The 20,075-nt window shown below is 47.1% G+C and overlaps 1 protein-coding gene across 3 annotated transcripts in view; it reads left to right on the forward strand.

Annotated features, from left to right (window-relative positions):
- The window catches only part of TUT4 (terminal uridylyl transferase 4), a 252,242-nt gene that overhangs the window by 115,392 nt on the left and 116,775 nt on the right, over positions 1–20,075 (forward strand). For all 3 annotated transcript variants that reach the window (XR_014454570.1, XM_083157930.1, XM_083157931.1), the window contains exon 13: positions 4,729–5,342. Coding sequence is in view for 2 of the 3 variants with exons in the window: in XM_083157930.1 (XP_083014056.1) it covers positions 4,729–5,342 (614 nt within the window). In the remaining variant the exon portion in view is untranslated. The remainder of the gene's footprint in view (positions 1–4,728; positions 5,343–20,075) is intronic.

Below are 20,075 nucleotides of genomic sequence, written 5' to 3' on the forward strand. Positions count from 1 at the left end.
AAAGGTCTAGGTCTCAGACCAGTTTGGATAGGGATGAAGAGTGTGGATCTGGAGAGGTTTATTCGGATAAAGAATCTTGTGATTCCAGTGCAGTATCAAGTGAAGTTCTGGAAGATGAACGGTTATTTAACCATGAATTGGTGGAAATGGTGTTAAAAAATTTGTATAAAACTCTTAACTACAAGCAACCAGTTTAAACTGACTTTGATGCCTTGTTTGAGGACAGATCTAGGAAAGGCAGGTGTTTCCCTGTACACAAAGTGATATTCTTTCTAAAGAGTGGCTAAATGCGGATAAGAGAGTGGGATCATTAAAAAGAGTTGATAAGATGTATCCCATTGAGGATGAGGACTTTGTAAAGTGGTGTAGCATCCTTAAAATTGATGCCGCAGTTTCGGAGGTTACTGCGCGAACGACTATTCCCTTAGAAGATGGGGCTTCCTTTAAAGACCGCAATGGATAAGAAAATGGAGAGTCCTTTTAAAAGGTTACATACAGTATTTCCAGCTCAGTGTCTATGAAATTAGGAGTGGAAAGAAATTCTTTCCAGAGCACTCAGAATTTGGTGCGCATCATTGCAAGATAAGACTTTGCGTGAACAGATCAGTAAGAGTCTGACCCAAGTCCAGTTAGCCGTGGACTATATTTGTGAGGCTTCCTTAGATGTGCTGGACTTTTCGGCTAAATCACTAACATCAGGTGTTGTAGCCAGAAGAGCCCTGCGGTACTCACTCTAAAAATAAATTGTCCACTCTCCCATATGAAGGGGCTTTTCTTTACGGGAGCAAGTTGGATCAGATGATCCAGAGAATGTCGGGGGGCAAATCCGTAAGATTGCCACAAGACAGAAGGGGAAGGTTTCCCGCTTATTTGGCCAGACAGTCATTCAGACAAGCCAGATCATATAGGCATGGTAGGCCATTTCGTGAGAGGTACGCTTCAGGTACATCCGGAGCATTTTTTCACCAATCTGTCAAGAAGAGAGGCGAAAATTCCGTATCTTGTCAGAAGCAGTGACAGTGCATATCCCGTGGAGCAGGTCCAAGTGGCAGGAAGACTGTTAAAGTTTGCTCCTACTTGGGAACAAACCATTCAAGACAGATGGGGGTTAGAATTGGTTGCCATGGGGTACCGACTGGAATTTCTTTCAAGGCCAAGAATGGCGAAATTTTTAAGTTCCAAGCTTCCTATTTCGAGGACAGAAAGAGAAGCTCTAAAGTTAAGTTTAAAGGGACTAATCGACTCGGGGGCAGTCGAGGAAGTCCCAGATGCAGAAATAGGGCTGGGGTTTCACTCCCGTCTCCATTATAAGCAAAATTTCTGGAGGTTTCAGAACCATACTGGATTTAAGAGGTCTGAATGACAGAATAAGAAAAATAAAAACTACCAAGTCTATCCTGATGGGTCTCAGAAGAAACAAATATTTAGTATCAATCGACTTGAAGGATGCTTACTTCCATATTCCCATCGCACTCAGCGACAGAAAGTACCTAAGGTTCTGCATAGGAGAAGGGCACTACCAATTCACTTGGATGCTGTTCGGCCTCACCTCGTCTCCTCGTGTTTTTATGAAGGTCCCCATGGTGTTAATGGAAAAATTAAGAAAACAAAAGATCATGATATGGGCATACTTGGACGGGGTGTGGTATGGGACTCCGACAGTCGGGATCCCGTCAGTCATTATCCCGACTGCCCGGAGTCAGACAGCATGGCGAGCGCAAAAAAGCCCCTTGCGGGCTCGCTGCGCTCGCCACGCTGCGGGCGCGGTGGCTCGCTACGCGAGCCACCTATTCTATTCTCCCTCTATGGGGGTCGTGGACCGTCGGGCACCCGGCTGTCGGCATTTTGACAGTTGGGATCCCGACGTCGGGTAAATGACTGTCGGGATCCCGACGTCGGGTAAATGACTGTCGTGATCCCGACTGTCGGGAACCCGTCCGGCACCCACTTGGACGATCTATTGATTTCGAAAGCGAGGTTATGGCAGTAAGAGATTTTACCATCCAATTTCTTCAAGACCACGGGTGGCTAGTGAACTGGGAAAAGTGTCAGCTTATTCCTACACAAGACATTCAGTTTTAGGAATATTGATAGACACAGTATCTTTCCAGATATCGTCGTCCGAGAAGAGATGTGAGAAAATCCAACAGTTCATTTCCATAATTCAAGAGGACACCCGATGTCGTTAAGAACAGCGATGAGTTTGCTAGGCATGATGGCCTCCGTGGTAGATGTTATCCCCTGGGCAAGGTGGAGGATGAGAACCGTTGCAGTGGTATCTCTTGAGCTACACAAAGAGGCAAGTCGCTCTAGATCGAAGATTCCAGATACGATAAGAGTTTCCCTGATATGGTGGGAAAGCGAATGCTTAAGGGCAAGAAAATTGTGGCTGGAAAGTCCAAGATACAAGGTGTTTACCACAGACGCTAGTTTCATAGGCTGGGGAGCACACGGCCTAGGCAAGACCTGTCAAGGGCTATGGTCATCTCAAGAGGCGGCTTTCCGATCCAATCACAGGGAGCTGAGAGCGGTCTGGCAAGCAATAAAATTCTTCAGCAAAGAGGTTGCAGGATCTCACCTGCGTATCTTTTCAGACAACGCTACAACAGTTTCATATATAAATCGGGAAGAAGTACAAAGTATCATGTCATTGGCCGAAGGAAATCTTCAATCGATATCAGCATTACATGTGCCAGACGAAAACAATCAAATGGCAGATTTCCTAAGTTGCACAAGTGTGGTGCCAGGAGAGTGGGAGTTGAAGAGTATATATTTATAAGTATTTCAGATGATAATAAATCATTTAGGCCATCCAGAAATCGATCTTATGGAATCATCAGCCAACAGGAAGCTCCCTCAATTCTTTTCCAGATACCCGACACGGGGGTCGTGTCGGAGTAGACGCCCAATCTAAAACATGGAGATTCTTCCTAGCATGTCTTCCCTCCATTTTCTCTCTTCCACAGAGTGTTATGGAAGATCAGGACCTAGAGGAGCCAAGTCATAATTGTGCTACCGTACTGGTCCAGAAGGGCTTGGTTCCTGATGGTGGAGAGTATGGCGATAGCGGATCCGTTGTTCCTACCAATATCAGTGGATCTCCTCAGTCAGGGTCCTATCAATTGCCAGGAGTCTCAGAAGTTGTGTTTGACGACTTGGAGATTGAGAGGCAACAGTTAAAGAGTAAGAATCTGTCCCCAGAAGTCACTGAAGTACTTCTTCAAGCCAGGAAGAAGGTTTCATCGAATATCTACTACAGAATATGGAAGATATTTGCGAAGGACAAGTTTTGTTTACCTAAAGCAAATATATCACACATGTTACAATTCCTTTGTGATGGATTTAACAAGGGGTTAGCAGTATCCATGCTGAAGGTTCATATTTCAGCCTTGAGCGCATAACTGGACAGAAGGCTTGCAGAGCATAGTCTGGTGAAGAGATTTTGCCAGGCTATTAAAATAATTTGACCAAGGATGGTCGAATTCATGGTTCCTCAATGGGACCTTAATTTTAAATGGATTAATGTTGGCTCCCTTTGAGCCGTTAGATAGAGTTACTTTGAAGTTCCTGACATGGAAGGTGGCTTTCCTGGTAGCAGTGACCTCGGCCAGAAGAGTGGGTGAGCTACAGGTCCTGTAGATATTTCCAGACAGAGTGGTACTTAGAACCATGTCATCCTTTCTGCCCAAAGTAGTCTCGTCGTTCCATTTGAAACAAGAGATTGTGTTGCCATGTTTTTGCCCAAATCCTTCGAACAAGAAGGAAGAGAATTTACATAACTCTCGATGGCCCTGACGAATTCAGGTTATTTGAATAGCCAGTTTTAGGCAGACGGAAGCTTTATATGTAGTTCCACAAGGCGCAAAGAAATGATTTGTTCCATCAAAACAAACTATCTCAAGATGGCTTAAAGAGGTAATTTCGTACACCTACAAGAAAGTGGGGTGAGTGGTTCCAGAAGGCATTAAAGCACACTCAACAAGGGCAATGGTGGTTTCATGGGCAAAAGAGGCGAAAGTTTCAGCCAAGGAGATATGCCAGGCGGTCGCTTGGTCATCTCTGCAAACCACCTCCAAACATTATGCTCTGGATGTTGCCGAGTCACGGTTTGGAAGTGAAGTGTTGAGGCAAGCTTTGGCTTGAGGTATTGTATAACCCTCCCTACTGCTTTGGTACATCCCAATGTAATGGCTGCCATTAAGTATGAATAAGAAAGCAACGGATTATACTTATGATAATGTCCTTTTCTTCAGAATACTTCATGGCAGCCCATATTTTTTTACCCCTCCCTGTCTGTGTTTTTTCCCTAGGATCTGGGCGGAGGCATTCAAAAGACTATGGAGGATGGGGAGGTGCTCAGCTATATAGGGAGGAAGAGGAGGAGCTAGATCCTGGGGGGGGGGGGAACTACCTGTCTAATTGGGAGAGAGAGAGGGATGAACCCAATGTAATGGCTGCCATGAAGTATTCCGAAGAAAAAGGCATTTTCGTAAGTATAAACCATTTAAGCAATGCCGGCTAGAATTATTTTAATGTATGAAGAACTGTAATAAACTGTAATAAAATCAGAAGAGCTTTGAACGTTGTCCGTTGTACACTCATGTCCGCTGTTACCTTCTCTTATGCAGGCCGCTGCTTGAGCATTGGGTGTATGAGACCTCACATACAGACTAGGGAACTTGTCAGAATCTAAGATCATTGTCATCAGATTTGTTATTTTCCTCCTAGATCCTTTTGCACTGAAGAGGAACGTTGCAAGAAGTCTCAACAGCCAGATGGTCTACGAGTACATTCTAGAGCGGTTCCGTGCAGCCTACAGATATTTTGCATGTCCACAAAGCAATGAGAGCAACAAATCCAAAGCTGAAACTAGGAACAGTGAAAAGCTCATCAGCCAGGAGACCAGAGATCCAGTCGCTAATAGTAACCTCGGTGAAGGTGAAATTGGCAAAGGAAACAAAGGGGCAGAGGCAAAAGGCTGTATTTCAGTGCTAGAGACTATAGGTTGCAATGGTCCAGAGGGTCTGTCTGATACCATACAGAGACTTCTCGGGGAAGGAGAGACGGCAGTTTTTTTTACCTCTACTGGACATGTGTGTGAATTTGGTGAGGTTTCTGGGGCGAGGAGCTGTAGTGCACTGGAGCCTGCGCCTCTTACACATTTCCATGATACTACTGAAGGAAGGGGAGTGTTGGAAGCTCTATCTTTTCTGGATGATATCCGCTCTGACAAATGCACTTCTCCTACCTCAATCCATCATGGAACCTTGAAGAATGAAGGAAGCCTCACTGAGGAGGATTTTCATTATATCTTCGACAAACTTATATTGACTTCTGGGAAGGTAAGAGTTCCTGTGTTGGAATTCACAATGTAGCCACCAGAGGCAGAAGTCGTCTGTATTTATGGGTAGTTACTGTATTGGTATGGGTCACCCATCGGTGCGATAAGTGCATAGTATACTGTGCTGCTATTATTGGTCCCTTCAGTTTTCTTCCATTACGTGCTGCAGATGTTCAGGAGACATTCTTGCTCATTGATGTGTTCAGCAGCTACGCACGGTCTGTGTATGTATGTTTTTACAGGGTCTGTGTATTATATTGATAATTACCATCTTGACATTATGTCTACATGAGAATGTTAACATGATGGAAATGTTGAATGAGCCGTCAATGCAGTTGAAAAGTCAACAATCCATGTTTAAGGCTTCCTAAGACTAAATATAAACCTGGCCCTTAGGGTAAAGTGGACATTTTGCAGCTGGGTATTTTTATATAGTCGTTTAGGCTGAAACTTGACCTTTATCAAGTTCAACCTTTGGTTAGAGGCTATTGTCTATTTGTTCTAACATGAGATGAACATCCTCTGACCCTGTCCACCTGCAACAATAACAACCTGGACCATGTCATATGTCAGAGAGCATACTGTAAGATTCCAGTCATGTGTTCCTCCCATAGATGGGTCACCAGCGGTAGAACCACAATAACAATGGGTTGGATCAAAGCTACTGCCCCAGGCCTATACATAATGACAGCATAATGATTTCACCCACGCTGTGTCCTTAGTATGTAGGTAGCAGGTACACTGTGTCCTTAGTATGTAGGTAGCAGGTACACTGTGTCCTTAGTATGTAGGTAGCAGTTACACTGTGTCCATAAGGAGACCTGTGCTGTGTCCTCAGTATGTAGGTAGCAAATACACTGTGTCCATAAGGAGACCTCTGCTGTGTCCTTAGTATGTAGGTAGCCAGGTACACTGTGTCCTTAGTATGTAGGTAGCAGCTACACTGTGTCCTTAGTATGTAGGTAGCAGGTACACTGTGTCCATCAGGAGACCTGCACTGTGTCCTCAGTATGTAGGTAGCCAGGTATACTGTGTCCATAAGGAGACCTGCACTGTGTCCTTAGTATGTAGGTAGCCAGGTACACTGTGTCCATAAGGAGACCTGCGCTGTGTCCTTAGTATGTAGGTAGCAGGTACACTGTGTCCATCAGGAGACCTGCGCTGTGTCCTTAGTATGTAGGTAGCCAGGTATACTGTGTCCATAAGGAGACCTGCACTGTGTCCTTAGTATGTAGGTAGCCAGGTACACTGTGTCCATAAGGAGACCTGCGCTGTGTCCTTAGTATGTAGGTAGCAGGTACACTGTGTCCATAAGGAGACCTGCGCTGTGTCCTCAGTATGTAGGTAGCAGGTACACTGTGTCCATCAGGAGACCTGCGCTGTGTCCTTAGTATGTAGGTAGCCAGGTATACTGTGTCCATAAGGAGACCTGCACTGTGTCCTTAGTATGTAGGTAGCCAGGTATACTGTGTCCATAAGGAGACCTGCGCTGTGTCCTTAGTATGTAGGTAGCCAGGTACACTGTGTCCATAAGGAGACCTGCACTGTGTCCTTAGTATGTAGGTAGCCAGGTATACTGTGTCCATAAGGAGACCTGCGCTGTGTCCTTAGTATGTAGGTAGCAGGTACACTGTGTCCATAAGGAGACCTGCGCTGTGTCCTTAGTATGTAGGTAGCAGGTACACTGTGTCCTTAGTATGTAGGTAGCAGGTACACTGTGTCCTTAGTATGTAGGTAGCAGCTACTTTGTGTCCATAAGGAGACCTGCACTGTGTCCTTAGTATGTAGGTAGCCAGGTACACTGTGTCCATAAGGAGACCTGCGCTGTGTCCTTAGTATGTAGGTAGCAGGTACACTGTGTCCATAAGGAGACCTGCGCTGTGTCCTTAGTATGTAGGTAGCAGCTACACTGTGTCCTTAGTATGTAGGTAGCAAATACACTGTGTCCATAAGGAGACCTGCGCTGTGTCCTTAGTATGTAGGTAGCAGGTACACTGTGTCCTTAGTATGTAGGTAGCAGCTACACTGTGTCCTTAGTATGTAGGTAGCAGGTACACTGTGTCCATCAGGAGACCTGCACTGTGTCCTCAGTATGTAGGTAGCAAATACACTGTGTCCATAAGGAGACCTCTGCTGTGTCCTTAGTATGTAGGTAGCCAGGTATACTGTGTCCATAAGGAGACCTGCACTGTGTCCTTAGTATGTAGGTAGCCAGGTATACTGTGTCCATAAGGAAACCTGCACTGTGTCCTTAGTATGTAGGTAGCAGTTACACTGTCCATAAGGAGACCTGTGCTGTGTCCTTAGTATGTAGGTAGCCAATTATACTGTGTCCATAAGGAGACCTGCGCTGTGTCCTTAGTATGTAGGTAGCAGGTACACTGTGTCCATAAGGAGACCTGCACTGTGTCCTTAGTATGTAGGTAGCCAGGTATACTGTGTCCATAAGGAGACCTGCACTGTGTCCTTAGTATGTACAGTAGGTAGCCAGGTATACTGTGTCCATAAGGAGACCTGCACTGTGTCCTTAGTATGTACAGTAGGTAGCCAGGTATACTGTGTCCATAAGGAGACCAGCGCTGTGTCCTAAGTATGTAGGTAGCAGGTACACTGTGTCCATAAGGAGACCTGCGCTGTGTCCTTAGTATGTAGGTAGCCAGGTATACTGTGTCCATAAGGAGACCTGCGCTGTGTCCTTAGTATGTAGGTAGCCAGGTATACTGTGTCCATAAGGAGACCTGCACTGTGTCCTTAGTATGTAGGTAGCAGGTACACTGTGTCCATAAGGATACCTGCGCTGTGTCCTTAGTATGTAGGTAGCCAGGTATACTGTGTCCATAAGGAGACCTGCACTGTGTCCTTAGTATGTAGGTAGCAGTTACACTGTGTCCATAAGGAGACCTGCGCTGTGTCCTTAGTATGTAGGTAGCCAATTATACTGTGTCCATAAGGAGACCTGCGCTGTGTCCTTAGTATGTAGGTAGCCAATTATACTGTGTCCATAAGGAGACCTGCGCTGTGTCCTTAGTATGTAGGTAGCAGGTACTCTGTGTCCATAAAGAAACCTGCACTGTGGGGTGAATTTATGAAGCTTGGAGAAGTGTTATCTATCCCCATAAAGAACGTTATGAGCAAGGTGATAATGGTTCAGCCAATCAGCTCTTACCTGTCAATTTACATATTGTAGCTGATTGGCTGAACCATTATCACCTTGCTCATAACGTTCTTTATGGGGATAGATAACACTTCTCCAAGCTTCATAAATTCACCCCTGTGTCCTTAGTATGTAGGTAGCCAGGTACACTGTGTCCATAAGGAGACCTGCGCTGTGTCCTTAGTATGTAGGTAGCCAGGTATACTGTGTCCATAAGGAGACTGGCGCTGTGTCCTTAGTATGTATGTAGCAGGTACACTGTGTCCATAAGGAGACCTGCGCTGTGTCCTTAGTATGTAGGTAGCAGTTACACTGTGTCCATAAAGAAACCTGTGCTGTGTCCTCAGTATGTAGGTAGCAGTTACACTGTGTCCATAAAGAAACCTGCACTGTGTCCTCAGTATGTAGGTAGCAGTTACAATGTGTCCATAAGGAGACCTGCACTGTGTCCTTAGTATGTAGGTAGCAGTTACACTGTGTCCATAAGGAGACCTGCGCTGTGTCCTCAGTTTGTAGGTAGCAGTTACACTGTGTCCATAAGGAGACCTGCGCTGTGTCCTTAGTATGTAGGTAGCAGTTACACTGTGTCCATAAAGAAACCTGCGCTGTGTCCTCAGTATGTAGATAGCAGTTACAATGTGTCCATAAGGAGACCTGCACTGTGTCCTTAGTATGTAGGTAGCAGTTACACTGTGTCCATAAGGAGACCTGCGCTGTGTCCTCAGTTTGTAGGTAGCAGTTACACTGTGTCCATAAAGAAACCTGCGCTGTGTCCTCAGTATGTAGGTAGCAGTTACAATGTGTCCATAAGGAGACCTGCACTGTGTCCTTAGTATGTAGGTAGCAGTTACACTGTGTCCATAAGGAGACCTGCGCTGTGTCCTCAGTTTGTAGGTAGCAGTTACACTGTGTCCATAAAGAAACCTGCGCTGTGTCCTCAGTATGTAGGTAGCAGTTACAATGTGTCCATAAGGAGACCTGCGCTGTGTCCTTAGTATTTAGGTAGCCAGGTATACTGTGTCCATAAGGAGACCTGCGCTGTTTCCTTAGTATGTAGGTAGTATACACTGTGTCCATAAGGAGACCAGCGCTGTGTCCTTAGTATGTAGGTAGTATACACTGTGTCCATAAGGAGACCTGCACTGTGTCCTTAGTATGTAGGTAGCCTGGTATACTGTGTCCATAAGGAGACCTGCGCTGTTTCCTTAGTATGTAGGTAGCAGGTACACTGTGTCCATAAGGAGACCTGCACTGTGTCCTTAGTATGTAGGTAGCCAGGTATACTGTGTCCATAAGGAGACCTGCGCTGTGTCCTTAGTATATAGGTAGTATACACTGTGTCCATAAGGAGACCTGCGCTGTGTCCTTAGTATGTAGGTAGCAGGTACACTGTGTCCATAAGGAGACCTGCGCTGTGTCCTTAGTATGTAGGTAGCAGGTACACTGTGTCCATAAGGAGACCTGCGCTGTTTCCTTAGTATGTAGGTAGCAGGTACACTGTGTCCATAAGGAGACCTGCACTGTGTCCTTAGTATGTAGGTAGCCAGGTATACTGTGTCCATAAGGAGACCTGCACTGTGTTCTTAGTATGTAGGTAGCAGTTACACTGTGTCCCTAAGTAGACCTGCGCTGTGTCCTTAGTATGTAGGTAGCCACGTATACTGTGTCCATAAGGAGACCTGCGCTGTGTCCTTAGTATATAGGTAGCATATACACTGTGTCCATAAGGAGACCTGCGCTGTGTCCTTAGTATGTAGGTAGCCAGGTATACTGTGTCCATAAGGAGACCTGCGCTGTGTCCTTAGTATGTAGGTAGCCAGGTATACTGTGTCCATAAGGAGACCTGCGCTGTGTTCTTAGTATGTAGGTAGCCAGGTATACTGTGTCCATAAGGAGACCTGCGCTGTGTCCTTAGTATATAGGTAGCATATACACTGTGTCCATAAGGAGACCTGCGCTGTGTCCTTAGTATGTAGTTAGCCAGGTATACTGTGTCCATAAGGAGACCTGCGCTGTGTCCTTAGTATGTAGGTAGCCAGGTATACTGTGTCCATAAGGAGACCTGCGCTGTGTCCTTAGTATGTAGGTAACAGTTACACTGTGTCCATAAGGAGACCTGCGCTGTGTCCTTAGTATGTAGGTAGCCAGGTATACTGTGTCCATAAGGAGACCTGCGCTGTGTCCTTAGTATGTAGGTAGCAGTTACACTGTGTCCATAAGGAGACCTGCGCTGTGTCCTTAGTATGTAGGTAGCCAGGTAGACTGTGTCCATAAGGAGACTTGCGCTGTGTCCATAAGGAGACCTGCGCTGTGTCCTTAGTATGTAGGTAGCAGGTACACTGTGTCCATAAGGAGACCTGCGCTGTGTCCTTAGTATGTAGGTAGCAGGTACACTGTGTCCATAAGGAGACCTGCGCTGTGTCCTTAGTATGTAGGTAGCAGGTACACTATGTCCATAAGGAGACCTGCACTGTGTCCTTAGTATGTAGGTAGCCAGGTATACTGTGTCCATAAGGAGACCTGCACTGTGTTCTTAGTATGTAGGTAGCAGTTACACTGTGTCCATAAGGAGACCTGCGCTGTGTCCTTAGTATATAGGTAGCAGGTACACTGTGTCCATAAGGAGACCTGCACTGTGTCCATAAGGAGACCTGCACTGTGTTCTTAGTATGTAGGTAGCAGTTACACTGTGTCCATAAGTAGACCTGCGCTGTGTCCTTAGTATGTAGGTAGCAGTTACACTGTGTCCATAAGGAGACCTGCGCTGTGTCCTTAGTATGTAGGTAGCAGTTACACTGTGTCCATAAGGAGACCTGCACTGTGTCCTTAGTATGTAGGTAGCAGTTACACTGTGTCCATAAGGAGACCTGCGCTGTGTCCTTAGTATATAGGTAGCAGGTACACTGTGTCCATAAGGAGACCTGCACTGTGTTCTTAGTATGTAGGTAGCAGTTACACTGTGTCCATAAGGAGACCTGCGCTGTGTCCTTAGTATATAGGTAGCAGGTACACTGTGTCCATAAGGAGACCTGCGCTGTGTCCTTAGTATGTAGGTAGCCAGGTACACTGTGTCCATAAGGAGACCCGCGCTGTGTCCATAAGGAGACCTGCGCTGTGTCCTTAGTATGTAGGTAGCCAGGTACACTGTTTCCATAAGGAGACCTGCGCTGTGTCCTTAGTATGTAGGTAGCCAGGTACACTGTTTCCATAAGGAGACCTCCGCTGTGTCCTTAGTATGTAGGTAGCAGGTACACTGTGTCCATAAGGAGACCTGCGCTGTGTCCTTAGTATGTAGGTAGCCAGGTATACTGTGTCCATAAGGAGATCTGCGCTGTGTCCTTAGTATGTAGGTAGCCAGGTATACTGTATCCATAAGGAGACCTGCACTGTGTCCATAAGGAGACCTGCGCTGTGTCCATAAGGAGACCTGCGCTGTTTCCTTAGTATGTAGGTAGCAGTTACACTGTGTCCATAAGTAGACCTGCGCTGTGTCCTTAGTATGTAGGTAGCCAGGTATACTGTGTCCATAAGGAGACCTGCACTGTGTCCTTAGTATGTAGGTAGCAGGTACTCTGTGTCCATAAGGAGACCTGCACTGTGTCCTTAGTATGTAGGTAGCAAATACACTGTGTCCATAAGGAGACCTGCGCTGTGTCCTTAGTATGTAGGTAGCAGTTACACTGTGTCCATAAGGAGACCTGCGCTGTGTCCTTAGTATGTAGGTAGCCAGGTATACTGTGTCCATAAGGAGACCTGCGCTGTGTCCTTAGTATATAGGTAGCAGGTATACTGTGTCCATAAGGAGACCTGCGCTGTGTCCTTAGTATGTAGGTAGCAGTTACACTGTGTCCATAAGGAGAACAGCGCTGTGTCCTTAGTATGTAGGTAGCAGGTACACTGTGTCCATAAGGAGACCTGCGCTGTGTCCTTAGTATGTAGGTAGCAGTTACACTGTGTCCATAAGGAGACCTGCGCTGTGTTCTTAGTATGTAGTTAGCCAGGTATACTGTGTCCATAAGGAGACCTGCGCTGTGTCCTTAGTATGTACGTAGCCAGGTATACTGTGTCCATAAGGAGACCTGCGCTGTGTCCTTAGTATGTAGGTAGCCAGGTATACTGTGTCCATAAGGAGACCTGCACTGTGTTCTTAGTATGTAGGTAGCCAGGTATACTGTGTCCATAAGGAGACCTGCGCTGTGTCCTTAGTATGTAGGTAGCCAGGTATACTGTGTCCATAAGGAGAACAGCGCTGTGTCCTTAGTATGTAGGTAGCCAGGTATACTGTGTCCATAAGGAGACCTGCGCTGTGTTCTTAGTATGTAGTTAGCCAGGTATACTGTGTCCATAAGGAGACCTGCGCTGTGTCCTTAGTATGTACGTAGCCAGGTATACTGTGTCCATAAGGAGACCTGCGCTGTGTCCTTAGTATGTAGGTAGCCAGGTATACTGTGTCCATAAGGAGACCTGCACTGTGTCCTTAGTATGTATGTAGCAGGTACACTGTGTCCATAAGGAGACCTGCGCTGTGTCCTTAGTATGTAGGTATCCAGGTATACTGTGTCCATAAGGAGACCCGCGCTGTGTCCATAAGGAGACCTGCGCTGTGTCCTTAGTATGTAGGTAACAGTTACACTGTGTCCATAAGGAGACCTGCGCTGTGTCCTTAGTATGTAGGTAGCCAGGTAGACTGTATCCATAAGGAGACCTGCGCTGTGTCCATAAGGAGACCTGCGCTGTGTCCATAAGGAGACCTGCGCTGTGTCCATAAGGAGACCTGCGCTGTGTCCATAAGGAGACCTGCGCTGTGTCCTTAGTATGTAGGTAACAGTTACACTGTGTCCATAAGGAGACCTGCGCTGTGTCCTTAGTATGTAGGTAGCCAGGTATACTGTGTCCATAAGGAGACCTGCGCTGTGTCCTTAGTATGTAGGTAGCATATACACTGTGTCCATAAGGAGACCTGCGCTGTGTCCTTAGTATGTAGGTAGCCAGGTATACTGTGTCCATAAGGAGACTGGCGCTGTGTCCTTAGTATGTAGTTAGCCAGGTATACTGTGTCCATAAGGAGACCTGCGCTGTGTCCTTAGTATGTATGTAGCAGGTACACTGTGTCCATAAGGAGACCTGCGCTGTGTCCTTAGTATGTAGGTAGCCAGGTATACTGTGTCCATAAGGAGACCTGCGCTGTGTCCTTAGTATGTAGGTAACAGTTACACTGTGTCCATAAGGAGACCTGCGCTGTGTCCTTAGTATGTAGGTAGCCAGGTATACTGTGTCCATAAGGAGACCTGCACTGTGTCCTTAGTATGTAGGTAGCAGGTACTCTGTGTCCATAAGGAGACCTGCACTGTGTCCTTAGTATGTAGGTAGCAAATACACTGTGTCCATAAGGAGACCTGCACTGTGTTCTTCGTATGTAGGTAGCAGTTACACTGTGTCCATAAGTAGACCTGCGCTGTGTCCTTAGTATGTAGGTAGCAGTTACACTGTGTCCATAAGGAGACCTGCGCTGTGTCCTTAGTATGTAGGTAGCCAGGTATACTGTGTCCATAAGGAGACCTGCGCTGTGTCCTTAGTATATAGGTAGCAGGTATACTGTGTCCATAAGGAGACCTGCGCTGTGTCCTTAGTATGTAGGTAGCAGTTACACTGTGTCCATAAGGAGAACAGCGCTGTGTCCTTAGTATGTAGGTAGCCAGGTATACTGTGTCCATAAGGAGACCTGCGCTGTGTTCTTAGTATGTAGGTAGCCAGGTATACTGTGTCCATAAGGAGACCTGCGCTGTGTCCATAGTATATAGGTAGCCAGGTATACTGTGTCCATAAGGAGACTGGCGCTGTGTCCTTAGTATGTAGTTAGCCAGGTATACTGTGTCCATAAGGAGACTGGCGCTGTGTCCTTAGTATGTATGTAGCAGGTACACTGTGTCCATAAGGAGACCTGCGCTGTGTCCTTAGTATGTAGGTAGCCAGGTATACTGTGTCCATAAGGAGACCTGCGCTGTGTCCATAAGGAGACCTGCGCTGTGTCCATAAGGAGACCTGCGCTGTGTCCTTAGTATGTAGGTAGCATATACACTGTGTCCATAAGGAGACCTGCGCTGTGTCCTTAGTATGTAGGTAGCCAGGTATACTGTGTCCATAAGGAGACTGGCGCTGTGTCCTTAGTATGTAGTTAGCCAGGTATACTGTGTCCATAAGGAGACTGGCGCTGTGTCCTTAGTATGTATGTAGCAGGTACACTGTGTCCATAAGGAGACCTGCGCTGTGTCCTTAGTATGTAGGTAGCCAGGTATACTGTGTCCATAAGGAGACCCGCGCTGTGTCCATAAGGAGACCTGCGCTGTGTCCTTAGTATGTAGGTAACAGTTAATCTGTGTCCATAAGGAGAACAGCGCTGTGTCCTTAGTATGTAGGTAGCCAGGTATACTGTGTCCATAAGGAGACCTGCGCTGTGTCCATAAGGAGACCTGCGCTGTGTCCATAAGGAGACCTGCGCTGTGTCCTTAGTATGTAGGTAGCATATACACTGTGTCCATAAGGAGACCTGCACTGTGTCCATAAGGAGACCTGCACTGTGTCCATAAGGAGACCTGCACTGTGTCCTTAGTATGTAGGTAGCAGTTACACTGTGTCCATAAGGAGACCTGCACTGTGTCCATAAGGAGACCTGCGCTGTGTCCTTAGTATGTAGGTAGCCAGGTACACTGTGTCCATAAGGAGACCTGCGCTGTGTCCTTAGTATGTAGGTAGCCAGGTATACTGTGTCCATAAGGAGACCTGCGCTATGTCCTTAGTATGTAGGTAGCCAGGTATACTGTGTCCATAAGGAAACCTGCGCTGTGTCCTTAGTATGTAGGTAGCAGGTACACTGTGTCCATAAGGAGACCTGCGCTGTGTCCTTAGTATGTAGGTAGCAGGTACACTGTGTCCATAAGGAGACCTGCGCTGTGTCCTTAGTATGTTGGTAGCCAGGTATACTGTGTCCATAAGGAGACCTGCGCTGTGTCCTTAGTATGTAGGTAGCCAGGTATACTGTGTCCATAAGGAAACCTGCACTGTGTCCTTAGTATGTAGGTAGCAGGTACACTGTGTCCATAAGGAGACCTGCGCTGTGTCCATAAGGAGACCTGCGCTGTGTCCTTAGTATGTAGGTAGCAGGTACACTGTGTCCATAAGGAGACCTGCGCTGTGTCCTTAGTATGTAGGTAGCATGTACACTGTGTCCATAAGGAGACCTGCGCTGTGTCCTTAGTATGTAGGTAGCCAGGTATACTGTGTCCATAAGGAGACCTGCGCTGTGTCCTTAGTATGTAGGTAGCCAGGTATACTGTGTCCATAAGGAGACCTGCGCTGTGTCCATAAGGAGACCTGCGCTGTGTCCTTAGTATGTAGGTAGCAGGTACACTGTGTCCATAAGGAGACCTGCGCTGTGTCCTTAGTATGTAGGTAGCATGTACACTGTGTCCATAAGGAGACCTGCGCTGTGTCCTTAGTATGTAGGTAGCCAGGTATACTGTGTCCATAAGGAGACCTGCGCTGTGTCCTTAGTATGTAGGTAGCCAGGTATACTGTGTCCATAAGGAGACCTGCGCTGTGTCCATAAGGAGACCTGCGCTGTGTCCATAAGGAGACCTGCGCTGTGTCCATAAGGAGACCTGCGCTGTGTCCATAAGGAGACCTGCGCTGTGTCCTTAGTATGTAGGTAGCCAGGTATACTGTGTCCATAAGGAGACCTGCACTGTGTCCATAAGGAGACCTGCCCTGTGTCCTTAGTATGTAGGTAGCCAGGTATACTGTGTCCGTAAGGAGACCTGCGCTGTGTCCTTAGTATGTAGGTAGCCAGGTATACTGTGTCCATAAGGAGACCTGCGCTGTGTCCTTAGTATGTAGGTAGCCAGGTATACTGTGTCCATAAGGAGACCTGCGCTGTGTCCTTAGTATGTAGGTAGCCAGGTATACTGTGTCCATAAGGAGACCTGCGCTGTGTCCTTAGTATGTAGGTAGCCAGGTATACTGTGTCCATAAGGAGACCTGCGCTGTGTCCTTAGTATGTAGGTAGCCAGGTATACTGTGTCCATAAGGAGACCTGCGCTGTGTCCTTAGTATGTAGGTAGCCAGGTATACTGTGTCCATAAGGAGACCTGCGCTGTGTCCTTAGTATGTAGGTAGCCAGGTATACTGTGTCCATAAGGAGACCTGCGCTGTGTCCTTAGTATGTAGGTAGCCAGGTATACTGTGTCCATAAGGAGACCTGCGCTGTGTCCTTAGTATGTAGGTAGCAGGTACACTGTGTCCATAAGGAGACCTGCGCTGTGTCCTTAGTATGTAGGTAGCCAGGTATACTGTGTCCATAAGGAGATCTGCGCTGTGTCCTTAGTATGTAGGTAGCCAGGTATACTGTGTCCATAAGGAGACCTGCGCTGTGTCCATAAGGAGACCTGCGCTGTGTCCATAAGGAGACCTGCGCTGTGTCCTTAGTATGTAGGTAGCATATACACTGTGTCCATAAGGAGACCTGCGCTGTGTCCTTAGTATGTAGGTAGCCAGGTATACTGTGTCCATAAGGAGACTGGCGCTGTGTCCTTAGTATGTAGTTAGCCAGGTATACTGTGTCCATAAGGAGACTGGCGCTGTGTCCTTAGTATGTATGTAGCAGGTACACTGTGTCCATAAGGAGACCTGCGCTGTGTCCTTAGTATGTAGGTAGCCAGGTATACTGTGTCCATAAGGAGACCCGCGCTGTGTCCATAAGGAGACCTGCGCTGTGTCCTTAGTATGTAGGTAACAGTTACACTGTGTCCATAAGGAGACCTGCGCTGTGTCCTTAGTATGTAGGTAGCAGTTACACTGTGTCCATAAGGAGACCTGCACTGTGTCCATAAGGAGACCTGCACTGTGTCCATAAGGAGACCTGCACTGTGTCCTTAGTATGTAGGTAGCAGTTACACTGTGTCCATAAGGAGACCTGCACTGTGTCCATAAGGAGACCTGCACTGTGTCCATAAGGAGACCTGCGCTGTGTCCTTAGTATGTAGGTAGCCAGGTACACTGTGTCCATAAGGAGACCTGCGCTGTGTCCTTAGTATGTAGGTAGCCAGGTATACTGTGTCCATAAGGAGACCTGCGCTGTGTCCTTAGTATGTAGGTAGCAGGTACACTGTGTCCATAAGGAGACCTGCGCTGTGTCCTTAGTATGTAGGTAGCCAGGTATACTGTGTCCATAAGGAGACCTGTGCTGTGTCCTTAGTATGTAGGTAGCAGGTACACTGTGTCCATAAGGAGACCTGCGCTGTGTCCTTAGTATGTAGGTAGCAGGTACACTGTGTCCATAAGGAGACCTGCGCTGTGTCCTTAGTATGTAGGTAGCCAGGTATACTGTGTCCATAAGGAGACCTGCGCTGTGTCCTTAGTATGTAGGTAGCCAGGTATACTGTGTCCATAAGGAAACCTGCACTGTGTCCTTAGTATGTAGGTAGCAGGTACACTGTGTCCATAAGGAGACCTGCGCTGTGTCCATAAGGAGACCTGCGCTGTGTCCTTAGTATGTAGGTAGCAGGTACACTGTGTCCATAAGGAGACCTGCGCTGTGTCCATAAGGAGACCTGCACTGTGTCCTTAGTATGTAGGTAGCAGGTACACTGTGTCCATAAGGAGACCTGCGCTGTGTCCTTAGTATGTAGGTAGCCAGGTATACTGTGTCCATAAGGAGACCTGCGCTGTGTCCATAAGGAGACCTGCACTGTGTCCTTAGTATGTAGGTAGCAGGTACACTGTATCCATAAGGAGACCTGCGCTGTGTCCATAAGGAGACCTGCGCTGTGTCCATAAGGAGACCTGCGCTGTGTCCATAAGGAGACCTGCGCTGTGTCCATAAGGAGACCTGCGCTGTGTCCTTAGTATGTAGGTAGCCAGGTATACTGTGTCCATAAGGAGACCTGCACTGTGTCCATAAGGAGACCTGCCCTGTGTCCTTAGTATGTAGGTAGCCAGGTATACTGTGTCCATAAGGAGACCTGCGCTGTGTCCTTAGTATGTAGGTAGCCAGGTATACTGTGTCCATAAGGAGACCTGCGCTGTGTCCTTAGTATTTAGGTAGCCAGGTATACTGTGTCCATAAGGAGACCTGCACTGTGTCCATAAGGAGACCTGCGCTGTGTCCTTAGTATGTAGGTAGCCAGGTATACTGTGTCCATAAGGAGACCTGCGCTGTGTCCTTAGTATGTAGGTAGCCAGGTATACTGTGTCCATAAGGAGACCTGCGCTGTGTCCTTAGTATGTAGGTAGCCAGGTATACTGTGTCCATAAGGAGACCTGCGCTGTGTCCTTAGTATGTAGGTAGCCAGGTATACTGTGTCCATAAGGAGACCTGCGCTGTGTCCTTAGTATGTAGGTAGCCAGGTATACTGTGTCCATAAGGAGACCTGCGCTGTGTCCTTAGTATGTAGGTAGCCAGGTATACTGTGTCCATAAGGAGACCTGCGCTGTGTCCTTAGTATGTAGGTAGCCAGGTATACTGTGTCCATAAGGAGACCTGCGCTGTGTCCTTAGTATGTAGGTAGCCAGGTATACTGTGTCCATAAGGAGACCTGCGCTGTGTCCTTAGTATGTAGGTAGCCAGGTATACTGTGTCCATAAGGAGACCTGCGCTGTGTCCTTAGTATGTAGGTAGCCAGGTATACTGTGTCCATAAGGAGACCTGCGCTGTGTCCTTAGTATGTAGGTAGCCAGGTATACTGTGTCCATAAGGAGACCTGCGCTGTGTCCTTAGTATGTAGGTAGCAGGTACACTGTGTCCATAAGGAGACCTGCGCTGTGTCCTTAGTATGTAGGTAGCAGGTACACTGTGTCCATAAGGAGACCTGTGCGGTGTCCGTAGTGTCGGCTTCCAGTTAGCCAGTGAACGTCTTTTTCAAGAAACGTCTTTGATGTTAGGGGACATTGTCTAACGTCTTTTATAGCGAGGGCTATTAGGATAAAAGGGATTTTCCATCCAAAATAATTGCCTTTTATGCCACTATTTTAGGAGCCCAGTTTGTATGAGTGAGAATCCTTCGTTGCCTGAGAACACAATCCTAGGCTTTCATACATTAATAAATGAGAACTGTATATACAGTAAATAGATCTTTGAATGGATTGGCAGACCCTGCATGGGATGTATTCTCATCAGGGTTCAGGGTCTGTGCAGGATGCCGGACGGTTTTTCTAAATGGCCAATCGTTTACATGGCAGAACCGTGCATTATAAGTGATTTCCCCACACACAAGTTCGGCCAACGTCTTTCACGGCCGCTGACCCCCCGAGGCTGCATCATCCGGCTACTTGTCTGTGAATGTCTGTGAATGAAATTCACCACTTTAACTAATTTGTTTTATACATGTGCAGTTACACTGTAAGATGAATGGTATTTATTCTTCGGGACACGTCAGGGGCCACAGTGCTAACGCTGGGTAGTGGAGTGGGAGAGAAAGCATTACAGCACCAGAAAGGTTAAACTTCTTCCTGCAGATCAGGCTCCTCCCCTCCTCTACCCTGCCTCCAGGCCAGGAAGCTCAATATTTAACAAGCCAAGGTAGGGAT

The sequence above is a fragment of the Crinia signifera genome, chromosome 8 (genome assembly GCF_055691185.1).
Source record: "Crinia signifera chromosome 8, ASM5569118v1, whole genome shotgun sequence".
In the NCBI taxonomy this organism is placed as follows: domain Eukaryota; kingdom Metazoa; phylum Chordata; class Amphibia; order Anura; family Myobatrachidae; genus Crinia; species Crinia signifera.